Source organism: Gadus morhua, chromosome 17, assembly GCF_902167405.1.
Source record: "Gadus morhua chromosome 17, gadMor3.0, whole genome shotgun sequence".
Lineage (NCBI taxonomy): Eukaryota > Metazoa > Chordata > Actinopteri > Gadiformes > Gadidae > Gadus > Gadus morhua.
This window is the reverse complement of record NC_044064.1, coordinates 7,052,723-7,067,426: the sequence shown is the minus strand read 5'-3', so window position 1 is coordinate 7,067,426 and position 14,704 is coordinate 7,052,723. Positions and strand designations below refer to the sequence as shown.

Below are 14,704 nucleotides of genomic sequence, written 5' to 3'. Positions count from 1 at the left end.
GCCAGATCAATACATGATCAATAGTACCATTTAGTAGCGAGACAACAGACAGACCCAAATTAAATTCCGTAGGAACTATAGAGGCTTAAATGTCATCGTCAACGTCCATCATTGTTTCCCTTTGTGTCCCTTTCCTCAAAAAGACGAATGTACAGATTTGATTGTAAGGAACAAAACATTTAGTAGGGCTGGCTGGCTAGGCATTTGTTATTTTCTTTCACATTACTTATTAGTATTGAAATATATATACATTATACATAATACACAATACACAGACACAATGCATACCCATTGGCACAACTGTAGTCATTGTAGTCAAAATGAAATAAATTGGAGGGACAAAAACAATGATGCATAAAAAACATTGGAAACTCATTTTCGTGATAGTTCTGGTCATAACATCATTTTTCTAAGTTACTTTGTTTTACAGATTAAGCAATTTCGCCTTGAATAGGGTCAATGGCGGTAACTTTAGTTCACACTGGGGGCAGTGGCAGGAAAGTGTGCTTTCTGTTTTAGGTGATTACGCTATCTTCAACTTCCTATGCCGGCTACCTCCCACAAGTGAAAATAGAACAATATGAGTAAATACAAATTATTGTAAGAATGAGGCTGCTACGGTTTTACAGGAGAAATCCGGTATAAAATGGATCTGGGATATGTTTAGTATGGTAACGAGCTTGAATGTTCGTTTGGGAGCAAAATAGCGCAGATAGACGCATTCTTAAGTTGGCTGTTTTTAGCCAAATCTACCAAAACGCTATAAACTTGGAATGATAAGGGCATGTCTCATGGTAAAAAATAAATTGCTATATTAAACCACTTACCAGGCTAGAAGTAGCTAGACACTTCTTTGGTACTATAATAAGGGACTTAACATATACAACGAGGCATTGATAACTTTGTTAGTGTACAGATTGTATATTAAAAATGACATTTTATACACACAATACCATCAGTGCTAGTTCACCCGTCGACGCCATCTTGTCTTTAAGACTCGATAAGTAGATTGGCGAACACAGAGCTTGCGTGCTGTAAACAGATAAAGGCTGTACACGCCTTGAAACGGCTAAAAACAGCCAATTTAAGAATGCGTCTATGTGCGCTTTTTTGCTCCCAAATGAACATTCATACTCGTTATCATACTAAACATATCCCAGATCCATTTTACACCGGATTTCTCCTTCAAGGTATTGCTAGGAAAGTGCTACTGCTATTGTTAACATTAGCAGGAGAAATTTAAACAATTGACACAAGGGCCAATTGTTTAAATTGGCCCTTGTGTTAAGTCCCCTAAACGCTATCCCGCAGAATCAGCCAAACAAAGTCGTTTGGGCAAATTATATTGCTAAATGATGTGTAGGTGAAGCCAGGAGATAAGATCATACATATAGGTTTGAACCCCAGACCAGTTCAGTCCTTAAAGTAGTCAGGAGTAAGGCGGGACGAAGATGGCATAAGGCAGTTGGGGGATGGACCAGGGTCAGCTGGCTGTCGCCTTGCATGGTTGACTCTACCGTTGATGTGTCAATGTTTGTATTAACCAATGTAAGTCACTTTGGATAAAACCGTCAGCTAAATGCCCCTAATTGTAATTGGCGGGCAGTGGCGGGGTTGGTTTTCCCCTCACTGAACCGTTGTGTACCCTATGCACTCGACCCCCGACCCTCACCCGTTTCTCCTGTCCGTCCGTTCTTCTCCCCAGAGGGGCAGAAGAGCCAGGCCCACAAGCACCGCGAGCAGCTGCTGCTGCAGGAGCTGGTCTCCCTGGTCAACCTGAGGGACCAGCTGGTCCACAACATGGACGAGAAGGAGAGGGGGTAAGGCGTTGATACCTGTTGCTTTCTTCTTCTTTCTCCTTTTTTTTTTTTACCGTGCTTGAAGGTTCAAGGCTGCACACTTCGCCTTGCACACGGCTCAACGTGTCATGTGCCCAGTAGGGCTGCAAATGTTGTATTTCCTTATTTGGTTTATTCATTTATGATAGCATTAGCCTCATAGCATAATTGCCTAAGTCATCTTTTGGCCAAATTGTGATATCTTACCTAACTCTACTCTCTTAACCTAACCTAACTCTACTCTCTTTATGCTGCTGATTCACGGTGCCTCAGTGGCTATATCCTAAGCCAAACATATACTCAAAACTATCTGCCTCATTCATCTATTTGACGTGGCTGAATACAAGATGAACCTTAAAATATGACCTAGGCAATTATGCTATGAGGCTAACAAATAAATGTTTAATATAATAAATTTATATCAAATAAATGCGCTGGGGTGTCGCTCTGTTGCCCAGGATGTATAACAATACCACCAGTAAGAAAGATTGATCCACTACAACCAGACAGCTCTCGGTCTGTTTCAACATTCAAAGTTGTAGGTTGGCTTCAACGACTGTTAATTAACGGCTGTAAATACAGCATTCGGAATCAATGTCCTTTTTTAGTTGGGGGACTTTTTCTAATGATCCATCAATCTTTCCAGTGATATTCTCTCTCTCTCTCTCTCTCTCTCTCTCTCTCTCTCTCTCTCTCTCTCTCTCTCTCTCTCTCTCTCTCTCTCTCTCCCCATCTATCCATCTATCCATCTATCTATCTACGTTCAGTCGTTCGTACTTTATTTAGAGAATGTTTTGTCCAAAGGGATCAACAGTAACGATGACCATATAACCCAAAAGGTGCAAGAATCATTTGCAAACATTCAATTAATAAAGTAAGCCAATAAGCCCAAAAGAGAATTTGTATTGGCCAAGTTGAACGGATTGGTTTGGTCAGTCTGCGTAGGAAGAGGTGCAGGGTTTCAGCCGTCCTGATGTCAGCGAGGAGCTCGTTCCACCGTGGTGGAGCCAGTAAACAAAGATGTGGTTGAGCAGCTGCTGGGTTTAAGGGCATAGCAGTAGTTAAAAGGTTTTTTTTTTTTACATGAGCAATCACCGTCATCACGGCTGGGAAGTTGGCTTTTGATTTGTGCAGAAAATAAGTTGCTACATAACGGGTAAATGTTCTTCTGTACTTCTCTATTCTCAAACACTTGAAACACCTAGCGTAGCATGCAGTTGCATTTGTAATTGAATAAACTGTACAACTTGTAGCAATTGTTTTTTAATAATTTCTTTAAAAAGCATTTCAACTGCTCCAAATGAATAACCAGTACCCCCCCCCCCCCCCCCCCCCCACCTGCAGGGCCATGGAGGAAGACGCTCGTCTCGAGCGGGGGCTGGAGCAGAGGAGGAGGAAGTACGCCAAGCAGCAGAAGGAGAAATGTGCGGTGCAGTAGGACTAGGAGAGGACCCTCTGATCATCACCATGTGACCCGTCGCCTGCCTCACACCTGCCCCACCGGCGGCTCTCCGGACACATGCTCTCTCTCTCTCTCTCTCTTTGTGAACGCATACACATTGGGCGGTCGTTTTGGGCAGCTACGGTGCCGTCAAGGCCGGTCCACGTACTTTTTAACAAGGCACTGTGAGGCGGCTGGGAGTCGCCCAGAGTGGAACATTTTGACCTGCTTTCTTGCAGTTTGCATGTGTGTTACAATAGTTGATTTTTGTTTATCAAAGTGTGTGTGTGTGTGTGTGTGTGTGTGTGTGTGTGTGTGTGTGTGTCTTCTAATGCGTGGTTGCGTTTGTTCTGTACTTTATTATATCCCAACATCCCCACAGAGGTCCCACCAATTCACAGCTTCATTATTTACAGATAAATGCTGAGCTGTTTGATATGTTACAGTGCGGGAAAAATCCGGAAAAAACTTTCATCAATGCAACACCGGCTGCACGCACTTTAGTTCGCTGTCTTGTTCATAGGCTTGAGGTGTACCGGCTATTACGCAGGTCAGACAAGCCAAAGGATGACTGTCATTGCATAATGATTAAAGGTCTCCACGGGAGCGCGGCCCTCACAGCCTTTGCTTTGGTGATGTCTGTGCAGCTTTCCCTCCCGTTGCCTCCCACCTCACCCACACCGTCTGTCCAAATGTTGCGTTTCAATTGACAATCTAAAAACCACATCTACGCAGATTATGGAATTCATTCAAAAGTATGTTGGATACGTTTAATATTTGAAGCATGGATCGAAAAATGTTACCGATGTTACTCTTCAAAGAAAACAAAATGAATCCCGTTGAATCCTTGTGATTTTTTTACTCAGAAGTCAGCGAAACAACATGAACATTTTTAACTAAAGCTAAGCTAACGAAGGGTATGGGCCCACATTATTTATATTACATGAAAATCACAACCCAGGATTACTGGACAAGCGATGACACTGCTATGAAAGTTGGTAGTTTCCAGATACCAGATACATTTTTAAGAAACAAAATGTTACTCTATGAATAGGCCCAATTTTGCTGCAACAGAAAATACAATTATTTTTTTATATTTTAAAGTGTCATGCAGTATATCTCAGTGCTGTTCTGTATTTTTGGGGGTTACATCTGCCAAAATGTAGGTATCACAATTTTGCATTTTGACAAGATTGCTCTAAATGCCCTTCGATGCACAAGAATCAAAAGAAACCTTCTGTTAAACCCTTTCTGTCCACTGAAAGATGGACGCCGTCAGTGCCCGACTTATTTATTACTGTGTTGGAGTGCGTTGGAATGGGTTTGCAGTTTGTTGACTTTATTTGCTCTTAATGAAGACTTCAACATGTCTGTTTTAATGTTATTAAATTGCATGTTGTGGCAACCCGGCCGTTTCCAATTAAGGAGATGAAGAGCACCTGAGGAACCGGTGGAGAAGCAGCTTAAATAGCCTGCTTCTCCACTCATTCGGGGCTCCCTCAGCCATGTGGCTCGTGCCGGGAGGGAGCCGAGTGAGAGACAGTCGCGGGAGAAGCCGGGAGCGGTAGCCACGCCGACCTCACCGACGGACCAGACCCGGAGACCCGGAGACCCCTCACCCTTTTTGCCCCAGTGTGGAAGAAACTTGAGTTACTGTATGATTTCCCCTTTCTTTTGTGAGCTGCAGTAATAAAACCGTTGCACCGCAACCGTGCTCGAGCGTTTGTTTCAGGAATCGCAGCCGCCGACTACCACGGTAGCCACAATGTGTATAATAAAATCCTGCTAAAAAAGTATTGTGAATACTTAATAGTCCTAAAATCCTTATTTTCCTAAACAAAAAATACTATGGAACTGTGGGGTGTTCCACAAAGCCGGTTTTATCACATAACCGGGTAAGTTAACCCAGGGTTTGCTGTAACCCTAGGTTTTCCGTTCCAAAAGGATCACGGTATGTTAGTTGCTATAGCAACATATGCTCTGAATCAAACCTGGTCGGACCAGGTTTTGCGCAGGTTAAGTTTGAAACATAACCCGGTTTTGGGTATTTCAACCGGCGTTCACCGCAGATTTCATGTGTTCACAATGGCATGCCCTTTTGATGAGAGAACTGCTGATATCAGAGCGCAAATTATACGTGCAATCCACCGGGAGCGATTGATAAGACCACGGCTCGACATCTTGGCATATTGGATGACTTTTTGCTGGAGTGGAGAGATATAGATTCTCGCGCAAATCTTTAATATATTTAAATAGCCTTACATAGCCAACACTACCAATCGAGGAACTGGCCTCAGTTCACTCCAGACTATTTGCGTAGCCCTCCGTTTTTTTCAAATGGTAGTTTTATCTAGGCTATAATGCTGGAGATGCTGAGCACATCACAGTCGTTTCAGATGACCCATCCAAGATTTGTATCGGACTCCTATCATACAAAGAGAAATATTGTCTGAGTACTATGCCGAGACGCATTTAAAACATAAAGTATAAAATAGTCCTAACGGACTTGCATCCACTGGAGAATGTTCGATCGTAGCCGGCGGCTTCATTACAAGCACTGATCCATCTTGATCTGTGAAGTTGATGAATTGTCACTTTTAGGTTTTCTACCCAGTTACCAAAAAAAGAAACATTTGGAATAGTATGCGCTGTGGCAAGCCCACGGTTTGCATGTGTTACTTCGAAGGCAAAAAAAATCTAAAATACAAGAAAACACAAAAACCTACATTCAACCAGTGTGGGGTATGGCCCATGATTCTCTGAGGTGGTAGGTACCTCCAGGTACCCCCTCCATGCCAGGGCGCCCTGAATTTATGTTTATTAACAGCTCCTCCACCAGGGTCAAGACAATTTGAGGGCCAGATCCAGTCTGCCGACTGTCGGCCTTTTAACGATTGGCTTAAAAAAAGGGCTTATTTTAATTTATACCAATACGATGGTGGGAAAAGCTTACCAGTTTGTATGTTTTTTATACTTCATTTTTATACGTGATCCTCTGACCGCTTGGAAGCAATCGGAGTAGGCTACATATTGTTTTAGAAGAAAGGGGTTATGTGGTAGGATCTTTAAGAATGCTTAACTGGGATATTTGATCATGGCTCAAATATTAAGGATCATGCTTTTGACGTGTAACTAACGCATTTACGCGGTCAGCGATCCGCTGCCAGGCTTTGGTTCTCCGGGTTCCAGAGGTTTTAGCGTTCCCTTTTCTTGCGATAATGTCCTTCTCCTCGTCATAGCTCTCCAGGAGAACCTGGAGTTCCATTTCATTGAAATAAGCGGCCCGTTTCGCCATATCGATCAGGGTTTCCATGATCCATACATCACGTCTTTTTAAGTTTGGCGTGGACGCGCACAACCCTGTGTTAACCAACCCCGAGTTGATTGAACTAATGCATAACCGCTGCTGTGGAACCGAAAACTCTGGGTTGGTCGGCACAGGGTCAATCAACCTAGAGTTCAGCGTTAACTCAGTGTTTGTTAAACCTCCGTTCGTGGAACACCCCTCTGATGTGATGTAAAAATATCAATATTATGGTTGAATTTGTTAGAAGCTAATTGGGAACCTCAAGAAATACACATTTGTAAGAGTTGAGATTGATCATTGCAAATCAAGGAGGAAAAGCACAAATAGACATTTTAGGTATTTTTATTTAGAAAGAAGAAGTGAGAAGTACTGACCAATTGGAGAACTTGATGAGTTTGCAATCGCACTCCTGAGTCAGTCAACAAGCAGATAAATAAATAAAGCAGTACTTTCAATTGAGAACCACGTACAATATTATCTTGTATTTCTCTCACTTAAAAATCTCCTTTCTTTATTTAAAGGTCTATATGGGGGACGCCTATATCTTAAATATATATATTTTGATTAGCCAATGATTAAAGTCGGCATTGCATATTATTTTATCAAGTTGTAACACTATTGATAGTTGTTGATCAGTGATCATTTTACAATGGTTTTCCTGGATTCTGCTATATTTTCTTTCTTGGTATGTTCCAGAAAATAAAATGCACTTTGGCATTATGGCTTGAGGTAGGCCTACACTTGTCAGGCTTCACAAAATGGCAGACGAGAACCCAATAGCACAACAAGAGAAATAGTTCAGTGGGGTGTTCCACAAAGCCGGTTTTATCACATAACCGGGTAAGTTAACCCAGGGTTTTCGGTAACCCTAGGTTTTCCGTTCCAAAAGGATCACGGTATGTTAGTTGCTATAGCAACATATGCTCTGAATCAAACCTGGTCGGACCAGGTTTTGCGCAGGTTAAGTTTGAAACATAACCCGGTTTTGGGTATTTCAACCGGCGTTCACCGCAGATTTCATGTGTTCACAATGGCATGCCCTTTTGATGAGAGAACTGCTGATATCAGAGCGCAAATTATACGTGCAATCCACCGGGAGCGATTGATAAGACCACGGCTCGACATCTTGGCATATTGGATGACTTTTTGCTGGAGTGGAGAGATATAGATTCTCGCGCAAATCTTTCATATATTTAAATAGCCTTACATAGCCAACACTACCAATCGAGGACCTGGCCTCAGTTCACTCCAGACTATTTGCGTAGCCCTCCGTTTTTTTCAAATGGTAGTTTTATGCTATAATGCTGGAGATGCTGAGCACATCACAGTCGTTTCAGATGACCCATCCAAGATTTGTATCGGCCTCCTATCATACAAAGAGCAATATTGTCTGAGTCCTATGCCGAGAGGCATTTACATCATAAAGTATAAAATAGTCCTAACGGACTTGCATCCACTGGAGAATGTTCGATCGTAGCCGGCGGCTTCATTACAAGCACTGATCCATCTTGATCTGTGAAGTTGATGAATTGTCACTTTTAGGTTTTCTACCCAGTTACCAAAAAAAGAAACATTTGGAATAGTATGCGCTGTGGCAAGCACACGGTTTGCATGTGTTACTTCGAAGGCAAAAAAAATCTAAAACAGGCCTACAAGAAAACACAAAAACCTACATTCAACCAGTGTGGGGTATGGCCCTGAGGTGGTAGGTAGGCCTACCTCCAGGTACCGGCCTTTTCACGATTGGCTTAAAAAAATGGCTTATTTAAATTTATACCAATACGATGGTGGGAAAAGCTTACCAGTTTGTATGTTTTTTATACTTTATACTTATATATCCTCTGACCGCTTGGAAGCAATCGGAGTAGGCTACATATTGTTTTAGAAGAAAGGGGTTATGTGGTAGGATCTTTAAGAATGCTTAACTGGGATATTTATATATTCATGGCTCAAATATTAAGGATCATGCTTTTGACGTGTAACTAACGCATTTACGCGGTCAGCGATCCGCTGCCAGGCTTTGGTTCTCCGGGTTCCAGAGGTTTTAGCGTTCGCTTTTCTTGCGATAATGTCCTTCTCTCGTCATAGCTCTCCAGGAGAACCTGGAGTTCCATTTCATTGAAATAAGCGGCCCGTTTCGCCATATCGATCAGGGTTTCCATGATCCATACATCACGTCTTTTTAAGTTTGGCGTGGACGCGCACAACCCTGTGTTAACCAACCCCGAGTTGATTGAACTAATGCATAACCGCTGCTGTGGAACCGAAAACTCTGGGTTGGTCGGCACAGGGTCAATCAACCTAGAGTTCAGCGTTAACTCAGTGTTTGTTAAACCTCCGTTCGTGGAACACCCCTCAGGTGAAGAAACAGTGTTTATTCCAAGCAGAGGTCAAACCAAGTAGTCAATCCGTGTACCAAACAAATCCAGGAGCAGGCAAAAGGGGAGGTCCAAAGTCCAAACAGGAAGGTCAATCCAGTAGGCAGGTCAATCCAGTAGGAGCAGGCAAAAAGGAAGGTCCAAAGTCCAAAAAGGCAGGTCGATACACGAGCAGGCAGAATCAGAATCAGAATCAGAATCAGAAGACGCGGGAGAGCTAGGTAACACACTAGACAATCTAGCAAAGTACTGAGGGGAATGGACCGGTAGTCCTATATACTATATGGGGGTGTGGCAGGCCAGGTGAATGAAAAAAGCAGGTAATGCAGAGCAGAAAGGAGTGGCAGAGTCTGAAATGACAGGAGTTAGTTTGGCAAAACAGGAAACAGACAACTGAAAAACTAAAGCCTTGTTGAAGTTGTGACAACAATATTTCATAACAGCACGTGGGCGTGGCTTTCAAAGTGCGATCAAAGTTACTCATTAGTTAGCTCATTTGTTTCATTGAAACGTAACCTAGAGGTAGTATAATTATTTAAAAGGCTACAGAATATTAAAAAATATAAAGATTAGAATCAGATTGGCTCACGCTAGATCTTGTACATTTTTAGGCTATTTGGTATCAAATTCAAGCAAACTTAGCCTTTTGAATCCACTTATTTTCTAAGTTGATTTTTCATACCATGGAGCTAATTTGGATGTGGATGTTATTTCTCGGCTGCAGTGCGAATGCGCCCCCGGAGGAAGGTGAGTCTGCGCGTCTCAGTGCGCCTCTCATGTGCGTCTCCTCATTCAATAATGACCTTTTGTCTTCAGGATTTCCACCCCATCATTTCACGTAACGACCAAGTGTCGTTAACACTGAGGAGGACCTGAATGCACGACCACTGGGAAACAGTGGAAAGGCTTCTGGCCTAAGCTCTGCCGTTTGATGCTATGAATTTATATGTTTTTGTTAATGTGCTAATCATCTTCTCTGACCTCATCCCATTACATTGCTTCAAATCGTATATGTCGAATATAAATGTCTTGTTGAATTTTTTTTTTTTAACATCGACCATAGGGTCCTAGGAGGAGCTCAATGCGCATGAATAACAATGCCTAACACACACATATATATATGCATAACAAAGATTGACATTGATGAAAAAAAAACATATTAATTGTACAATATAGTATATCAGTATCAGTCGTTTTCAAATGTGTCGCTACAACAAGTAACACAATGACTGCTTTCCCTTTTAGTGGAGCTTTTTAATTTGGTCCAGCTAAACAAATGGATCGCCGAACCAGCCAATGAAGTGAGTGAATATGTCTTAGTATTCCACACCTATGCCTCGTACGTAGTGTATGCAATTTATCCTGAGCAAAGTGTTGAAATCGACTCATTCATATGGGTATTCCTAGAATATTGCCCTTTATGCCTACACTTGCACATTTGTGTATAATTTCCAAAGTCCCACAGACTTTATTTTAAAGGCACCCAGTGCAACTTTCTAGGCTTAAAAATAAACATTCAATTTCTAGTCTTTTTTACACGTAGTAAGTTTCAATAACTCCATACCATTACATACCGACATTCAAGCAGCAAAGATGAGACGTTGTTGTGTGGTGAGAACTGATAGAAAATCGATAACAACAACAATGCAGCCATTTTCTTTATTTTTTGTAACCTACAATAAATAAAGCAGGCTTCCAGTCAATGGAAAAATGGCTTCTCCCCACCGGCGATTGTTGTTGTTTACGATTTTCTATCAGTTCTCACCACACAGCGACGTCTCATCTTTGCTCCTTGAATGTCTATATGTAATGGTATGGAGTTATTGATACTTACTACGTGTAAAAAAGACTAGAAATTGAATGTTTATTTTTCATTGAATGTTTACATAAAGTTGCACTGGGTGCCTTTAACAACATCTTTAACGTCTATTTAATTTATTTTGCCCACAACAGTGGTCAACATACAGGCTGAAATCCAACAGAGACTCTCTCCAAGGCTGCCGATCCGACGACAAGCGCAGGACTCTGCTGAGCCCTTGGATCGAATGCCCCGACCCCCATCAACTGCTATTGGATATCGAATTCGCCCTGCATGAATCGGCCAATCAGGTGAAGACACTCGACGTTCACCTGTTCCAGAAAAAAACAACCAAGTTCTCCAGAGGAACCCAAGGCGTTCTCTCCCTCACAGCCACCCGTCCCTTCCCTGGATCGGTGAGCCCTAGCCACATAGAAAGCTTCATCAGCCAGAATCGGAGTCTTAACTTGGGCTCCGTCGCAGCGGGGGGCTTCCACCTCGGCCTCTCCTACTCGGGGTCGTGTGTCTTCATCGTGTCTGTGAGGCTGTACTACCGGAGGTGCCCCGGCTTCGTAGCCGGCCTAGCCAGGTTTGCGGGGGCTGAGGCCGGGTCGGAGGACCCCCAGGAGGGCTCCTGCGTCGACGGGGCGCGGTCGTTGTCCCCCAAGGCGCATTGCGATGAAGATGGCATTTGGAGAGAGGTGACCGGGGAGTGTGTGTGCGTCCCCGGCCACGAGAAAGCGGCCGATACTTGTACAGGTAGGACTATGCATGGGGAAACTATGGCTGGCAATGAGAATGTTTTGCGAAACTATTCAATTAGTTTAAGTAATGCGATCAGTACTTGATGTAAAGCTGTATGTATCTTAAGTTCTTGTTCATCCTTATAACTTTTATATATTTTTTGATATTCATTGCTTGTGATTCAACACTTCTATATTTAGGTCGACCATAGTGATGATATTGTGACACAGTGATGATATTCTCTACTTCATATGTGATGCTTCATTATTGAACAACATGCTTAATAATAACAAATTTCTAATAGTACCTTAATAACACGATCCTTTACTAGAGTAATCACGTTCCTAATTCATTCTGTCTACACTTCGTATCAGCTTGCAGGACGGGCCACTACCAACCAGTCAATGAGACCGCAGGATGCAGACCGTGTCCACCCAACAGCGGCACAGAACAGGAGGGAGCGGTGGAATGTGACTGTCTGGAGGGGTACGACCGCCTGCCCAACGACGCCCTCGAACAGGGCTGCACACGTACGGAAGACTTTGATCACTGGCTCTTTTCATTTTGCATGTGGAGCCACATAGGAACAGAATGTCATCCAGACAATATGATACCTACTGACATAGTGGAGTTATACATGGATACTTATTTTTATTTGAGAAGGACAACAATGACAGTATGACAGACTTTGGATGTTTTCCACTGAAACACAACAACATGTGTTTCATCATGAGGTTGAGTCCGGCTATCATAACATGTTTCTAATCATAATGGGGAGCTTTGGTTTCCCGTTGTGATTTAGGGAGAATATATGATATTGTTATAAAAGGCGATTATGATGACGAATTGACGATGATAGACTGCACGTTATTATTGGCTCTTATTCTTCTGCAGAAGTGTAAGCGACTTACCGGAAGTGCATTTAACAATGAAGACACACACCCAGAATGTGCACAAATCAATTAAAGTGCATAAAACAAAACAGGCAAAGCAACTGCTTTTAAGCGCAACAAACTTGAAACAAGAGATGGAGACGGATAAATAGATAGACTACAATTATTATTTATTTATTAAATAAGAATTTTCTTTGACATTATAACTACTATGATTTATTTTTTACGTTGATCATTTCTTTACCTTCTGTAACCTAGAGCCTCCCTCGGCCCCTGTGAATGTGATGTTCCATCGTCACAGTGACGCCCTGGGGAGCGTCCAGTGGGGGCCACCCCTTAACCTGGGGGGGAGGGGCGCGGCCGAGCTGACGTACAGCGTGGCGTGTTCCCAGAAGGAGCCCGAGGCAGGCCCTCTCGGCTGGGTGCCGTGCGAGAAGGAAGTGCTCTTTTCGCCGAGCTCAGCAGGTCTGAACGGCACGGAAGTCAACATCACGGGGCTGAGCGGTCTCCATGACTACCTCCTGGCGGTCAGCGCCGCCAACGCGTTGTCCGGGCGGCGGGTGGGGTGGGATGTCTCAGAGGCCAATGTGAATGTGCACGCCAGTGAGTAAGCCTGGGACTTTTCTTGCTGTAACTTCTTTCCCTCTTTGAGAATAGACAGCAATCAGGCCTTTTTAATCAAGTACAACCTTGACTTATTATTGCTGCTAACATATAGAGGGTTGTGTTTTGGGCCATTTGAGTTCATATTGTACACATTCTTTGAAGCGTTTTAGACTTTTGAGTATTTGAGGCATGGACCAGGATCAAATATATCACCAATTGTCTCACCTTTCATTTAAAAGGTGTTGATAACCAAGGTTAATCTTATACATTTTGATTGCTTTGCAAATATTGTCCTTTTGAGAATGCACGTGATTCACTGTCAATACATCTGCCCTTTAAAAGGCACTAAGTCGACCTAGGCCTGCATGTTCACACTCTTACGTCTGCTTTGTACATCTCTGTATCCTCCAGGGAGGGTCGAGGTCCTGGTAACGGTTGCCCCAGACGTCTCTGAAAGTCCCTCGACGACGCATTTGGAGGAATATCATACGAGAAGGCCTGAGGCCTTCTCCCTCGAATGGAAGCTCGTCACGGGCGTACTAGGGGGCTTGATGATGCTAGCTGTGGTCCTCAGTGTGGTGGTCGCCATGAGGCATGCTGTCACCAAACGAAGGTAACTGGAACATTCACATGATTGCATGCTGTGGTTTGCACATTGGTTAAAAACACAACGTAACACTAACATCTAATTGTAGGGAGACCAGTGGAAGACTGCATTGATTGGGTTTCAATCAATGCAAATACACTTCTGCACTGATGTGTGGTTTCACCGGCCATGCATACGAGCAAGCCATTCATTTTGGGGATTTCGGAATCAGAGACCACATCAAATGAAGGCATACATGCCTTGTAGGAGAGATCTGATTGGTTGAAAATAAATATTTTTCAAGTGATCTGAATTGTTGAAAAATATATTTTATTTGATGGATCTGATTTTTCTATAAAAAAGTTATATTTTTCAAGCGATCTGGTTGGTCGAAAACAATATTTATTTTGATTGTTCATTTTTTCGAGTGACCAGATTGGTCGAACGTAATAATATTTTTCAAACCATCTGATTGGCTCAAAAGTATATTTTATTTAGAGCGATCTGATTGGTCGGATAAAAAAAATCATGGCCCTCCACGATAGTTATTCAAGCCTTGTTTTATAGAACGCTGCTAATAGGTTGATGTTGAAGGTCTTTAAATATACATCCTAGAACGGGTTGGATAATAAGCACTTAACTTAATCGTTCACAGCCTGAACAGTATTGAGACCATTTAACTGCATAATTTATGTACCCAATAAATATTTATTCTTAACCAGTAATATCGATACGGGCCTCCAGTTATGTTCTTTGGCAACGAAAAGAAGACATCATCACATGTTAAGAATGATGAAAACCTAACCGCGGTCAGTACATATTATTGCCCTATGGGAGATTCAATTGACAGAACAATTCTCCTTACCAGACCTGTCCAAGAGATGGAGCTGTTGCCATCGAACCCAACCAATACCTTTCGGATTTTGGATGAGCTGCCACAGTCAACACCAGAGCCAGCGAGTTGTGAGTCTTTCACAGCTCAAAATGCACCTGATCCACTAAACTCCATGTTCCCTGAATGCCTCAATTATATGATGATGAGTAGCCAGAAGTTTGGTGAAAAAAACCTGAAGATTATTCTTCCTCTGATTATAATTTGTTTCATTGCCTCAA

The 14,704-nt window shown here is 42.7% G+C and overlaps 2 protein-coding genes across 8 annotated transcripts in view; both read left to right on the top strand.

Moving 5' to 3' along the window:
- The window catches only part of ehbp1l1a (EH domain binding protein 1-like 1a), a 39,134-nt gene extending 34,146 nt beyond the window's left edge, over nucleotides 1-4,988 (top strand). For all 7 annotated transcript variants that reach the window (XM_030337746.1, XM_030337747.1, XM_030337745.1 and 4 more), the window contains 2 exons: nucleotides 1,706-1,820; nucleotides 3,183-4,988. In XM_030337746.1, the coding sequence (XP_030193606.1) occupies nucleotides 1,706-1,820; nucleotides 3,183-3,276 (209 nt within the window). In that variant the 3' untranslated portion in view covers nucleotides 3,277-4,988. The remainder of the gene's footprint in view (nucleotides 1-1,705; nucleotides 1,821-3,182) is intronic.
- Nucleotides 4,989-9,022: 4,034 nt separating this feature from the next.
- si:ch73-40a2.1 (tyrosine-protein kinase receptor TYRO3) overlaps nucleotides 9,023-14,704 on the top strand; it is an 11,240-nt gene continuing 5,558 nt past the window's right edge. Inside the window, exons 1-7 of the mRNA XM_030337488.1 lie at nucleotides 9,023-9,711; nucleotides 10,210-10,265; nucleotides 10,918-11,521; nucleotides 11,881-12,036; nucleotides 12,658-13,002; nucleotides 13,417-13,618; nucleotides 14,460-14,554. Of these exons, the coding sequence (XP_030193348.1) occupies nucleotides 9,648-9,711; nucleotides 10,210-10,265; nucleotides 10,918-11,521; nucleotides 11,881-12,036; nucleotides 12,658-13,002; nucleotides 13,417-13,618; nucleotides 14,460-14,554 (1,522 nt within the window). The 5' untranslated portion in view covers nucleotides 9,023-9,647. The remainder of the gene's footprint in view (nucleotides 9,712-10,209; nucleotides 10,266-10,917; nucleotides 11,522-11,880; nucleotides 12,037-12,657; nucleotides 13,003-13,416; nucleotides 13,619-14,459; nucleotides 14,555-14,704) is intronic.